The sequence below is a fragment of the Drosophila montana genome, unplaced genomic scaffold (genome assembly GCF_035044405.1).
Source record: "Drosophila montana isolate Dmon_TW-CO22-7 unplaced genomic scaffold, ASM3504440v1 contig_3200_1, whole genome shotgun sequence".
Classification (NCBI taxonomy): Eukaryota; Metazoa; Arthropoda; class Insecta; order Diptera; family Drosophilidae; genus Drosophila; species Drosophila montana.
The window spans coordinates 23,657-38,124 of NW_026998080.1; the positions used below are offsets into that span (position 1 = coordinate 23,657).

At 36.4% G+C, this 14,468-nt stretch overlaps 1 protein-coding gene across 8 annotated transcripts in view; it reads left to right on the top strand.

Annotated features, from left to right (window-relative positions):
* Positions 1-14,468, top strand: part of SLO2 (slowpoke 2) — a 37,219-nt gene that overhangs the window by 4,720 nt on the left and 18,031 nt on the right. For 6 of the 8 annotated variants that reach the window (XM_064686230.1, XM_064686232.1, XM_064686233.1 and 3 more), the window contains exons 2-16: positions 1,549-1,628; positions 2,802-2,901; positions 3,012-3,210; positions 3,896-3,970; positions 4,045-4,128; positions 4,216-4,310; positions 4,388-4,571; positions 6,619-6,882; positions 6,984-7,162; positions 7,357-7,497; positions 8,884-9,033; positions 9,367-9,620; positions 11,123-11,497; positions 13,746-14,081; positions 14,144-14,294. In XM_064686230.1, the coding sequence (XP_064542300.1) occupies positions 1,549-1,628; positions 2,802-2,901; positions 3,012-3,210; positions 3,896-3,970; positions 4,045-4,128; positions 4,216-4,310; positions 4,388-4,571; positions 6,619-6,882; positions 6,984-7,162; positions 7,357-7,497; positions 8,884-9,033; positions 9,367-9,620; positions 11,123-11,497; positions 13,746-14,081; positions 14,144-14,294 (2,667 nt within the window). The remainder of the gene's footprint in view (positions 1-1,548; positions 1,629-2,801; positions 2,902-3,011; positions 3,211-3,895; positions 3,971-4,044; positions 4,129-4,215; positions 4,311-4,387; positions 4,572-6,618; positions 6,883-6,983; positions 7,163-7,356; positions 7,498-8,883; positions 9,034-9,366; positions 9,621-11,122; positions 11,498-13,745; positions 14,082-14,143; positions 14,295-14,468) is intronic. The other 2 variants (XM_064686237.1, XM_064686238.1) reach the window with 1 other exon arrangement.

Sequence of the window (14,468 nt, forward strand, 5' to 3'; positions counted from 1 at the left end):
TCTGAGGGGCAGTCAAGTGTTTGAGTAAAGTCTGCTTGAATGTTTTGCTGTTTGCCAGGCACTCGGAAAGTTGTGAATTATGGTCAAAGCTGAAGCAATTTACATGCTTGGGCATCTACAAGATGCGAGATGCTCGCAATGCAACTACATATATTGTGGCCTGCAGCTGGATCAACTGCAAGTTTATTATTCTGCGTTTGGGCCGTCAAGTTGTCAGCTGCAGCGCAATTGCCAGATAAACGTTTCCATTTTGTTGCTCATACGCCACGTTGCACGCTCAATGTTTATATTGCACTAGCAACAGATGTGCCAATAAATAAAATAATAACTATGCATCCGGCTATGGAACAAGACCAAATTGTAGAGAAACCTTAAACTGAAATACTTAAAATGACAAGAGCTGATCTGTTGGCAAGCTGTTGGAAAGGCATTGTATTTAGAAAATATAATTTTTCTGCTTTAAATTACTTGTTACAATAGGTAGATAAAAGCGTCACAATTTATGCACACAACATATTTGTAATTCCTCAACAGAAGTAATATTGCCTGCAACATCATGAGCTTTCGAAGCAGAAAAAGAAGATAGGGTTATGTTGGATTAATTTTCCGAAGCTTCTGCAGCTTTTTTAAAGCTTTGCAATATTGGTATACATAAGCTTCAGCTTTAATGCGCTTTTATATACAAACTATGCTAAGCTATGTAGCGTTTCGTTTGAAGTAAGCTCTGTTTAAATATAGACAAATTAAGTAGTCACTATAAAGCTGTATGAATTTGGCTAAAGATGTAACTAATAGCTTAACTAGGTTTTACATGGTTAAAATCTACTTTGATAGTCAAAGTAAAGTTAGTTGCTTCAATAAACTAAAGTTAGGGTTATATTCAGATTTTTGTGCAAGTATTATTTTCAGCTTTGAACTTTTTGAGATTTCAAAAGTTTCTAATTGGGACTAATCCTAGGGTAAATCCAAATTTATTTGCCAGCTAGCAGCAAGTGTCATTGGCAGCTCACTTGCAATTTGCTGCTTCCATTGGTGTTGCTGCTGTTGTTGTTGTTGCTGCTGCTGTCAAATGTTTACGCTGTCAAGCAGCTGCAGCGTACAGCAACACTCACACTCTCACACACACACACAGAGAAAAAGGAGAACCTACTGACATTTTAATATATACTTTCTTGGCACCCGTTGCACCCACTTCCTAATAGAAATGCCATGAAAAGTGTAAGTAGAAGCGAATACAGAATGGCATTTGAGAGTGTCGGAGCGGGAAATAGCTGCCATTGGCAACATCCTGTTCCGTTCAGCCACTTGGTCTGTCACCTTGTGCTCCGTATAATGTGATCAGTAAGCGCATCAATTGTCGAGTGCAGCATCAAGTAAATTGCCATTTTATTGATACTACTGCTTATTCAGGGGGATTTTTACAATGCCTTAATTTATTTACCACAAAAAGCCAAATGCGCTTTGCATTCTGTAAGAGGCTTTTGTGTGCGACAGCCAATCGAATCTCATTTTAAATATAAATTCCCATTCTATTCTTTATCTTTGCAGAGTGCGTGTGGAGTACTATGTGAATGAAAATACATTCAAAGAAAGACTGCAACTCTATTTCATTAAGAATCAGCGTTCAAGTGAGTATTCAAATTACATTTTTAGCTGCTTAATCTAAGCTTCCAAATTACTTGACATAGTCAAAAATACAGTGATACATCCCTACATGGACTGTTTTTAGCATTAAGTATTGAAGAGCTTAGTTCAACTCATACGTGATTTAAATACAAATAATTTTACCGCAGTTAAACCTCTCCAAAGGCAGACATATTTCAAATTTTGATAACTTTATAAGAAACTCAGCTACCTTAGGGATTTTTATAAATATATCTTATCAATTTTTTGGATTTAACTGCTTTTTCTATTCTCTATCGGCATTAATTTTTCTGTTGGTATTTACCATAATTAAAACTATATGCTAAGTTTTCTTAAGCGTTGTATGGATAGAATTCAAAACAGATTTTACAGTTAAACTTTTATTTAACTTATTCTATAAATTTTTAACTTTTCGTTTCAAGGGGTAACTACAGATATGTGTTATGTATTTTCACAATTTTACAAGGAATTTTAACAGAATTTAAATAAAGTTTCGGTTCCTCATAATTTGTATGCATATATTTTATTAAAAGAATTTTAAGAGCAGAAAGAAAGTGATTGTTGCCCACTTAAGGATTATTTTACTATATAACAAATATTCTAGGATTAGTCTCTTATTTTTGGTTTACTTGTGAGTTTACTTTAGCGAAGTACAACTGTAGCTCTTTTAAACCAAACAACAAACGTCTAACTGAATTGTACTGAGGTTGACCAAATTAAACAGACCGAATGTAAATAAACTTATGGCAAAACGATTAAAGTTTTCGTAGGCCGCACAAACAATTGAATCAATTGGAAAAACAGGTGTAAGAAGAGGCAGAGCAACAGCAACAGCAACAACAACAACAACAACAAACACACGACTGACATTGCATAAGAAGAAGAAGAAGCATACTCAATATACTTGAGTAAATATTGATTTGGATAGGAAATAATTGTGCAGGTAAACAGGTCGAACAGGTAAATAGGTAGATTGGTAAACAGTCAAATGAGGGTGAGTTTTTTTTCGCCCAATAAGTCAGTCAGTTAGTTAGTCAGGCGCTGACCGGAAAACCGGGCAGGTTAGATAGTTAGGTAAAAGGTAAACTAACGAACTCGTGTAATTTAGTTGTCTGACCCAAATTTCGTTTTGTGTTTGTGCTACTTTCTCGTTCAAGGCTTACGCATACGAATTGCCGATTTATTCCTTAAGTTACTGTCGTGTGTTCTCTACATAATACGTGTGATATTGGATAAAAATCCAACATTTATAACATGGTAAGCTAAATGCCAACAGCAAATAACTTCAAATTGCAATAGCACACAAGATTTATTATGACCCACCCACCCATCCTCCATATATCTCTATCTGCGTGTGCTTACTCTAGCTATGGCTGCGAAGTGGCCAATAAGACAGAGTTTATCATCTCTGCCAAGCTGACGGAGGAGGAGTTCCAGGAGAATCCAATTATTAACTGGGATGCAATACTCTGGGTGAATCGTCCCACGGTGCTCTGGGTGCTACAATTACTTCTGGCCATGGTCTCGTTAACTCAATCTTTGGTTCTTACATATCTAGGCTATAAGGTGAGTGACCAAATTGTTAACAAAATTCATTTCGAATAGACATTCTAACATGTTTATGTTTATTAAAAAGATATATAAATGAGATATACAAATATTTATATGAAGAAACTATGAAATCAATAAACAAATGTAACTTTTTGACTATTGTGAAGAATTTTTTATTTTAAAATAAAAATATTTCTTGAATACAATTTTAAAAATACTTATTGTTTGAATAGAGCGTTGATAATAATGAGCTCACATTAAATTAAATAAACAACATTCTTATTCATTTTTAAAATAATAATAGGCCAATAATTAAAAAAATGGGATAACATTGTTTAATCGTTTGATTTTGGAATATTTTCCCATTCATTTTTACTTATTTATACAAAATTGAATGTTTTTCGAAGAGAAATAACAAACAAACCGATTTAAGGAAAAGCATTTTTGATAATTGTGTAAAAACTATCGATTGATTTAGGAAAATTTTAATTTTGATGTTAACTTTTTTGAATGATTTACAAAAAACTAAATTCAATCAGAAAATAATAAATATAAGCATAAAACATTATTTACATTTACGTTAAAAAAAAAAACAAATAATTTAGATATATTTAAATTTTTGTCACGTACCAATTGTTTAATATATTTTCGCTTGGTACCTTTTATAAATTTTGATCTAATCGTTTAATTTTGTTAACAGGGCAACATATGGCAGCAAATACTCTCATTTCACTTTATACTAGAATTAGTAACGACAATACCCTTTGCACTAACGGTAAGTACACTTCAAATTTAACACTAAATGATATTTGCTAATTTCTATTTATGATTATTGTTTTTTCCTGGTAGATTGTGCATCCACCGCTGCGCAATCTTTTCATACCAATTTTTCTAAATTGCTGGCTGGCCAAGCGCTCGCTGGAGAACATGTTTGTAAGTGTCTCTCTCTGTGTGTGTGTGTGTGTTATTATTATTAATTTAACCATAATTCTCAATTTGAATGCTGCAACATCTCTGTAGAACGATTTGCATCGCGCCATGCAAAAATCACAATCGGCTTTGTCGCAGCAGTTGACCATTTTGTCGGCCACATTGCTGTGCTTGGTCTTCACCAGGTAACTATAACTATGAGCGACAGTCTCCCTCCTGCGTTCTCTCCCTCTCTAACTACCTCTATCTCTTTCTCTTTTAGTGTTTGTGGCATACAGCACTTTCAGCGCGCCGGGCATCGCCATTTGAATCTATTCCAGAGCACCTACTATGTGGTTGTGACCTTCTCCACGGTTGGCTACGGTGATTTTGTGCCGGACATTTGGCCATCACAGCTGTATATGGTCATCATGATTTGTGTGGCGCTGATTGTGCTGCCCACGCAGGTGAGTAAATGCATTTAATGCCCGACTGCGTCCGGCTACTTTACAGAATATACTCTCCGCTTCACTTTGAGGAACCTTTTCGAAATGGGGCTTATCTGTGCTAAGGCCACAGTCAGGCTGCTTCAGTTAGCTGCAAATATTTGTATTCAGCTTGTATATACACACACACACACGATCACACACACACACACACATTTTTAAGCTGCTTAGCCGCCCCACTTTGCTACTGTGCAGTCCATCAATCAAATTGGCTATTAACAGATGAGTCGACATCGACTACTGGTCATCAATCTGTCTAAATATATATGAGTCATGGGCCCACTCGACGCGACCTGCACTTGTTTGCCTCTGGGTCCAAACAATTAACGAGCAATTGTTAGTAGCATCGGAAAGTTATATGGCCCGATACTGACTGACTGGCTGACTATTGCCCAAACAAGAGCATCAATCAAAATGTTTTTTTTCCCCGCGCGACTTTTCATAGCATACTTTTTGGGGACCGGCTGCAGTCGGTGCTGTCAAACAAGCGCGGGCTGCATGTCAATGTGCGCGACGCGTTCCAACAATTTATGACCAGCCATAACAATAACAACAGCAACAGCAGCAACATTGTGACCAAATTGTTGGCATGTGTGTGTGTGCCGGTGTGTGTGTTGGATGTTTGCCTGCGCCTGAGCGTGAGCAAAGCACTCACAATTTATTGAAAATATTAGTGCTGCAGTACGAACTGCAATCGAGTTAAAAACAAAATGCTGTCGCTGTCAATATATATTGTCAGCAATCTATCAATCTACAGCCAAATATACTATATAGCGCATCGGGATCTGAAATTCAATCAGGGCGCATACCTAAAAACGATACCTATAAAAATATTTGTATAACCTGATGGATTTATGCGAATACTAAAAGCTTCTTTTTATTAAAAGCTTGTTATCAAAAATATTTAAATTGATTGAAAACGTTTGTGCTGAAATTCAGGCTTTCTACTGTCGCTCGCGATACACAATTTGTCAGCAATCTGCAGATAATCTTCATACAAAAAAAAAATAAGTTTGTATATTTATCTACATAGCTTATATGAGAGTCTTTGAGGCTTAAAATATAATCAAGATATACACATACAAATATTTGTATACCCTAATGGATTTATGCGATTACTTAAAAATTCTTTTTGTTTTTAATAATTTGGTCGAAAATTGAACACAACTTCACAAACGTTAGTGCTGAAATATTTATATTTTTAATTATTTATTTGATCAGCAGCTTTTAAATCTATAGGATACAGTCAAAAATAAATATATATTCCGTTTTCATAACTTTATATGGATAAACCTTTAAAGTTATTACAAAAAGAATGATTATAGCCTAACGGATTTATGCGATAACTAAAAGGTTCCTTTTATTTTTAGTATGTTATAAAACTGTAGAATATATATTAAAAATATTTTAGATAACTTTACATAAAATGAAAAAGTATATAAAACGATTGAGGGTCTCAAATAAAATCTACACACTTAACCAGAAATAATATCAATGAAAATAAAGTAAATAAATAAATAAATTGTATATTAGATATCTAAAAAAAATAAGTAAATAACTAAAAATAAAAATAAAACCATAAATAACACCAACAAAAATTAAGCATATAAATATTTTATTTTATATTATTTTAGGAGCAAAAAATAAACTTGTTCTCTTAAAGCATAAATAATAATAATTTTAATTATTTTTAATTTGCATAAGAAATCTGAAAGTCATACCAAATATTTATTTAAAAAAAACAAGGCAGTTAAAACCTTCTGACTGCGCGAAAAATAGCTGAAAAAAGGGTATACTAGATTTATGGATTCTCAAAAACTATTGTAGATATAACTTTTTCGAACTCTGAACGGCGGGCTGGGCGTAATTTTATAGCAAATATGCCAAGTAGATATACAAGCTGTAGAGTTGTCAGCTTCATGCAGACGGACAGACAGCGCAATAAAGTACGATAAAGTATATTTTGTTATAAATATGTGCATCTTATGCCTTTCACTTTCATATGCAGTTTGAGCAGCTGGCTTTCACTTGGATGGAGCGCCAGAAATTGGGCGGCAGCTACTCATCGCATCGGGCTCAGAGCGAGAAGCATGTAGTTGTATGCTCGACTACGCTGCACGCGGATACGATAATGGACTTTCTGAACGAGTTCTATGCGCATCCCCTGCTGCAGGACTTCTATGTGGTGCTGCTCAGTCCCATGGAGCTGGACACAACGATGCGAATGATATTGCAAGTGCCCATTTGGGCGCAGCGCGTCATCTACATACAGGTTGGTTAAATATTTGACAACTTGTGATTCGATTTGAATTGCATTTGACATTTTGCCGTTTGTCGTTTGTCGTTTTCTGTTTGGCATTTGGCATTTGACAGGGCTCCTGCTTGAAGGATGGCGATTTGGCGCGAGCGCGCATGAACGAGGCGGAGGCGTGTTTCATATTGGCAGCTCGCAACTATGCGGATAAAACGGCTGCCGACGAGCACACCATCCTGCGCTCCTGGGCCGTCAAGGACTTTGCGCCGAATGTGCCGCAATATGTGCAGATATTCAGGTGAGTTGTCTGCGTGTGTGTGGGGCGCCACTTTGTCACGCCTCAGTTAATTCGATTTCTTTCACTGTTTGCGCGCTGTGCGTGCCACACAACCAATGCCACCAACATTTATAAATATACAATCTTTTTTTTCACATATATATATATACATGTGTTCATTCACTGCATATGCTGCGGAAATACGCTGTGGCCAGACCGGAGCACAAGCTGCATGTGAAGTTCGCCGAGCACGTGGTCTGCGAGGATGAGTTCAAGTACGCGCTGCTGGCCAACAATTGCACCTGCCCAGGCGCCAGCACACTGGTCACCCTGCTGTTGCACACATCACGCGGACAGTACGTATTTCAGCCATCATATCATTTATATATAACCTGTGTAATGCCCGGTCAACTGTTAATGGCCAGCAAACTAGAAAAAAACATTCACTCTTCATGCGTCAGCAGCTTTGCCGCCACGATGCGTCACAGTTCAGCGCCTCGCATGTGTCACCTGGCAATACGCATCAAATTCATGATGTCCCTACACTGGGTATTAAGGCTAACAAATGACTAAATTACCTAAACAACAGGACGCGCTACAACCAAGCCTTATAAATGACAATTTTCATTGCCAATACAAGTCAACTTGTTGAGCTTTCAGTCATAAACATAGAGAACGCATGAAGTATTACAATCTAGGCTACTTCATCACATTCGTAGTAAAGTAAAGCTTTAATGTGCTTCAGGCTCATACAAAGCTTAAGAACGTAAGGCTGTAATAGGTGAGAACAAGGGATTTATACAAATTCAGGCATCGTAATTTGCTGAAGATAAAGCAACAGACCTAATATAAAGCTTTAATGTGCTTTAAGCTCATGCATAGCTTAAGAACTTTAAGCTGTACTCAGTGAGAAAAAGAAATGTATAAAAATCCAGGTAACGTTATTGTGCTTCAGAGAGACCGACATAACTTAAAGCTTTAATGTGCCTTAAAGCTCCTATGAGTTAATATTATCAATTACTTTTTTTGTAGTATTTATTAGCAATAAGTGAGCTTTATTGCCTTAAGAATAAAGCACTCAACCTTAGTTAAAGCTTTCATTTGCTTTAAGAGCTTTACATTGAAATCTTTAAATTAGTATTTAATCAAGCTGAGTATTTTTGGCAAAATTATTGGAATCACTTAAAGTTCCAGAAGAATTTAATTTGAAGAGCATTTAAGCTCCAACGTTCATTCATTTATTTTTAACGTGTGGATACGAAATAGCACAAGGACGCATTTGTAAAAAGGAAATAAGCGAACGTCGCGTCAATTTGAAGTGCGAGTTTTAATTAAATTTAATGCGCAATTGTTTCTGACAGCAAAACTGTGTTTTATGCAAATTTTTCCGGTCGTCAAGTGCGTAAATTAAAAATAAAAATAAAAAGTAAATAAATGAGTGAAATGCTCGAGCGTTGTCTGCGGCTTCAATTTGAGACCGCGAGCAACACGCAAGCCAGATTAATCATACGCCGCGTAAAACTTGACGCATTTGTTAAGTAAAGAATTCTAATTAGGGTTTTTATCTACAGCGTGCGCGGTGGGCGTGACGGCGTAGTTGTTGCTTGACGAAGCTGTGAATTTCTTGAGGTCAGACAAGAATCTCAACAATTGAAACTCGAAACTTAATTCACCTTTTTGGCATAAAGATGTTAAACTTCTTTTATTTTATTATTATATTTTTTTTCCTTTGCTCTTCACAGGGAAGGCCAACAGTCGCCGGAGGAATGGCATCGTCTCTATGGCAAATGCTCGGGCAATGAAATTTATCATATTGTTCTCGGCGACAGTCGCTTCTTTGGAGAGTACGAGGGCAAAAGTTTTACCTATGCCAGCTTTCATTCGCATCGCAAGTAAGTGGAGATACTTCAAAATGCTTTTTAGTTAACAAAACTGCTTTGAATGAATAGCTTGACGTTTGAATGTTGGGATGATGGGCTGGGTGAGATGGTGGGCTGAAGGTTTGGGTGGGCGGGGCCCGGTAGCTATGCTGGATGGATGGATGGTTGGATGGATGGGCATAAATAAATGCCAACTTGCACGCCTCTCGTCTCATATTTATTTAGACGCCTCGGCCATTCAAATACAAATTTATGTAAAATGCCAAAATTGCTTTACATTTTCATATATATTTTCATATTTATTTATTTGCACGCACCAAAAATAATATTAATAATAATAAAAAGGTACGGTGTTGCTTTGGTGGGCGTGCGTCCGGCCGAGCTGCCCGAATTCTATGAGGATACCATACTGCTAAATCCAGGACCCAGGCACATTATGAAAAAGGATGACACGTGCTATTATATGAGCATTACCAAGGAGGAGAATTCGGCATTTGTCGTTAATCAAAATCAAACTACGGACACAACAACGGCAGCCAGCAAAGATGGTGGTGCCGCCGGAAGTGGTGCTGGCACCACCCATTCGCATACAGCAACTGGTGGGTACAATACAGCGTATGAATTGCATATGTGTGCGAGTGTGTGTGTGCGTGTGTGTATGTGCGTGTGTGTGTCTGTGTGTGTGTTGGTTGTCATCTTAAGAAATTATAAACTACAAAAACGAAACACACGTTTGAATGACTTTGAATGAAGCAAAAAATATATATGAAAAATATATCCATATATATTTATTTATATTTTTATTTTTTAGCAACAAATTTTTGCTCTTGATTTTCGAGGCTGCCATCCGTTGCGTTCGTATTCGGCTCTTGAAAAGTTTATAATTTACTTGTCTGTCCTCTAAGTTCTTTTATTTAATTTCTTTTTGTTGCGGTTGTCAATTTGTCTGAATTAAAAAATAAATATAAAAGTATAAGCTGAAACAAAACGCTTTAAATGTGTGTGCGCGTGCCCGTCTCTAATTAATAACATTTAATTTGTCTTGAAAGTTGACGATTTTATTTGTTCATTAATTAATTATCTTGTGCTGAAACTCGTTTCGAAGCTAACACAACAAAAATAGACTCAAAAAAAAAAAATTAATAAATAAACAAAACTCCACCGCTTTGATATGTTTGTACAATTTTTCTGGCTCTCTATGAACTTCTCTAACTTCTTTATTTATTTACAACTTTTCTTCTATAATTGCCTTTTGAGCTCTACTCAAATTCTGTTTTCTATAACGTTTCGGGTATAGAAAATTATTAATATACTTACACACATTACATAGAATAACCAGCTAAATATCAAAATCAAATTATTTGAAATTTAAATCAATTTCATAAAAGCATTTTCTCGCCAAAAAAGTTTTTGTTTTAAAAAAAATAAAGTAGTGTTAAAAGTAATGCTTAATTTTTGAATTGAAAACAATATAACTATTTAAATTAATTAAAAATTAAATATATATTTAAATTGATTCATTTTAAAAGCAGAAAAACCATCCCAAGTAAAATGTTTGAGAAAAAATAAATGGCCTTAATATGATTTAAATAAGTCTTAAAATTAAATAAAAAAATGAAAGAAAAATATCTAAAGTGCTTGATCAAATTTAAAGAATGCCAAATAATTATTTTAAAAAAAAAAACATTAAAATTGATTGGAAATGATTTTTAAAAACACATGAAATTTGTTTTTGATTTTTAGTTGATATAAAATATTTGAGAAATACAGTAAAAACAAAAACCTAATTATAGCAACGGGGTTAAATATTACTATAACTACGAAAACATATATGCATACATGCAGACACCCAAAGTCTAAATAGTCTAGACAAAAAGTTAATCTAGAACTAGAACTAAGCATATCATCAAATCAGATTTAACCAATTTCTTGACAACTCTGACAACTTTTGCTGAGTACTATAACTACTAAAAACCTGACACACTCACACATGCACGCACACTACCCACACACACACGCACACACACACACACACACACACAAATAACATTCCATATATTAATATACATATATAATATCATATCGTATAATGTATGTGTAGCCAATACAACAACATCAACAACAATACAATCAACAACTAAAACAACAACAACAAGAACAACAGCTACAACAATTAGCACGACTTTCACATCATCAACATTATTATCAGCATCAGCATCAACAACAACAACAGCAACCGCTTTGAATCAAGCGGCGATTGCACCAGTGCCGTCTGTTTGTGTTCGTGTGCCCCACAGTCCCACATACGACTCTGGCGCCGGCACGCCCATAACCGAGCGGCATCACTTGCAACCGTATCCGTATCCGCCACCGTCACCGTCACCGTCACCGTTATCGTTACCGTTACCGCCACCGTATCCGTATCCGCAAATGCAACAACAAACATGTGACAGTGATTATACAACACTATTTGTGCGTGAGTGTGACTCCAAAAAAAAAAAAAATACCATCCCACCAAAAAAAACTAAACCCCCCTCTCCACCTCAAAGAACTAAGGAATGAACCGAACAAACCCAACAATTTTTAACATTCAAAAAGATTTAAAAATGAAGCAAAACAAAAATCTAATCACCTTTTGCAACCTATGCAACTACCTTTAATAACATTACATAACAATACTCTCACTCTCTCTCTCTCTCTCTGTCTCTCTTTCGCTGTCTCTTACACCTTATATATTGCTCTCTCTCTCTTTCTTAATACCTATATATAACTGTTTTTTGTCTAGCATTTAAGTTTTGCTTACCTTTGCCTAGCGCCTGTAAATGCCTTTAGCCCAAAACGAAACTCGCCAACGTTAACCATTTCCGCTATTTGAAAGCCATTAGCGACAGGCAGCACAGCCCAACACACACACACACACACACACACACCCACACCCACACATACATACACACACCTTGCCAATACAGATCCGGTCTAGCAATTTTTGTTACTTCCGCGTTGCTATTTTTGTCTTTTGCTTCATTTTGCTTTTTGCACTTGTTGTTCTTTTCGACGTATTTTATCGCATGTCTCATATTGCAACCCGTTCATCGTGTTTTTTTTATTTATTTTTTATTATGACTCTTTATTCTGTTGCACCTTTATTGATAGTTGATATTGTCTCGCTCCCGTTGTCCCGCTGCTCCCCTGTCAATTGTAAATTATACGCAACGCGCACGCAACAATTTGTTGCCCACGTCGCGTATACGCAACGTTGTGCGCTGTGACAGCAACTGTTGCGTGTTGCTTATGGCCAGCCCACGAAATGAATGTGGTTGCTGTCGCCTTTCGTACTAATTAAAGCGTAACAAGCGTCAACAAATGAGGCAGAGTCATTAGGCCAGCCAAGAACTTGTGTCTGGGCTTTTCTGTGAACAAACGTAATTAAGTTCCAACTACAAACGTTAACTGAAAGTCAATATTTTTGGCCAAAACTTGCAGCGTTCAAGGCTCGAATGACACTAGCTGAAATTGGAAGATCATACGAAACTGTGTCAATTAATTATTCAGTGCCAAAGTTAGTAAGGCTTTCAAACAGTTTCGCAGTCCGTCTGTTAAAAAAACTAAAAGCAACAATATAAGAACATATTTCTGACTTAAAGCTTTTCCAAGTGATTAATTTAATACAATTATCGCTTCTTAAATAATCCTATTTGATATTTGCATAGCCTTGCGAGTTTTTCTTACTTTAATAGCTTTAAAAGTACATAAAAGCTTTAAGCTTGATTTCTTGCTGGTTCTGAATGCAACCAAACTCAATTTAAGCTCATTATACTGGGTACACATTACAACTCTTCATTTTTGACTGAACTTTTTCTAGTGTGTGTAGAAAAAGCTTTTTAAAAGCACTGAGAATCTTAAAGCTAAACCTAAATACTTCATTTAAACTCACATTTACGCACATAAAAATAACAAAATTTTACATTTTAAAAAATATTTAAATAAATGCTTTCAAAGAGAAAAATATAAATAAGTACATTTTCCATGTTTTCCATTTACTGCATATTAAAATAGAGCTTAAAAATTGACAACAGCTTTAAAAATGATCCGTTGTGGGCTGTAAATATATTAAAACACTTTTTTTAATTCTCTTATTAGCTACAGATTCCCTTTATTTTGTTAAACTTAATGTTACTCCTGAAAATATTTAAAAGCTAATTAAAGCTGTGCTGCATATTTGCTGTAGGCACTTAAAAGCTCTATTTGAAGTTGAAGCTCATTGAAATAGCTTTGAATTATATTCTCTTAGATTAATCCAATATTTGGCACCCAATTTAGCCTAATGTCATTGGCTGAGTAAGCGAACGTCCGATGTTTCTGTTAACCACTTGGCAATACGCAACTTTGGCAGCTGCACAGTTTTTGGTCTTGAATTGCAAGGACTTTTAATGAGTTGGACAGGTTTTCTTCTTTTGCACGTCGTATTCTATCTCTCTCTCTTTTCTTCCTTCTCTTTTTTCGCTATCTACTTGTGCGTCATTCTGCTTTTTATACTCAAGTTGTTTGTTGTTTGGCTAAACTATTAGTAAATTTTCGTGTAAAGCAAGCGAAACTTTGTTCAAGTAGCGTTAAATTTTGTGCTTAATTCCTTGCGTTAATGCACTGCGGTCAAATTGAGCGCACCGAAACACTGAAAGAAATTTGTACAACTTTGTTGCATTTACTTTTCACAACATCTTTAGCCTGCGACAACCCAACGGCTGTGATAATATCGGACTCGAGGCAAAATCTAAAGGACACAACTGTCAGCACAACCCAAATGCCGACGGCGGCAACAACAACGACCACAATAACAACAACAACGCTGCCGCTGACAATGGGCGGGTCGGCAGCTGGCAGCAGTGGGGCAGGCGCTCAGCCGGGCTCCAGCGGCAGCGGGGGCCTCGGCGTGGGTCTCAACATGGGCACCTCGCTGAGCATAACACCTGCCACGCTGACCACCACGGGCAATCATCTGGACGTGCCCTATGCCAACAATCCCAATCTGCTCAGTCCCGATGTGCTCAATCAGCGTAGAGGTAAGCAAATAGCCAGAAGTTGTATTCCATTTTATTCGAACTAACCCTTAATCCGCAAACAGGCAGTCGCAGACCCTCCATATTGCCTGTGCCGGATATGTTCACCTCCTCCTCGTTTAGCATAGCCGGCAACGATGATGGCGAGGAGGGCGACGAGAGCGACGACGAGATTGACGATGAAATGCCCTGGCGTTCGCCCTCTGAGAAAATTGCGTAAGTCCATAATTTGTTATCTGACTTTGTTTTTCTTTTCTTTTCTTTTTTTTTTGATTAACCAATTGATAACTGAGGCACTTTTTCCCCCCTGTATTGATATCAACTAATATGCATAACTGTATTGTGTACACCCCCTGAAAAATATTCTAAAGAGCAATGAAAACTCTCAAA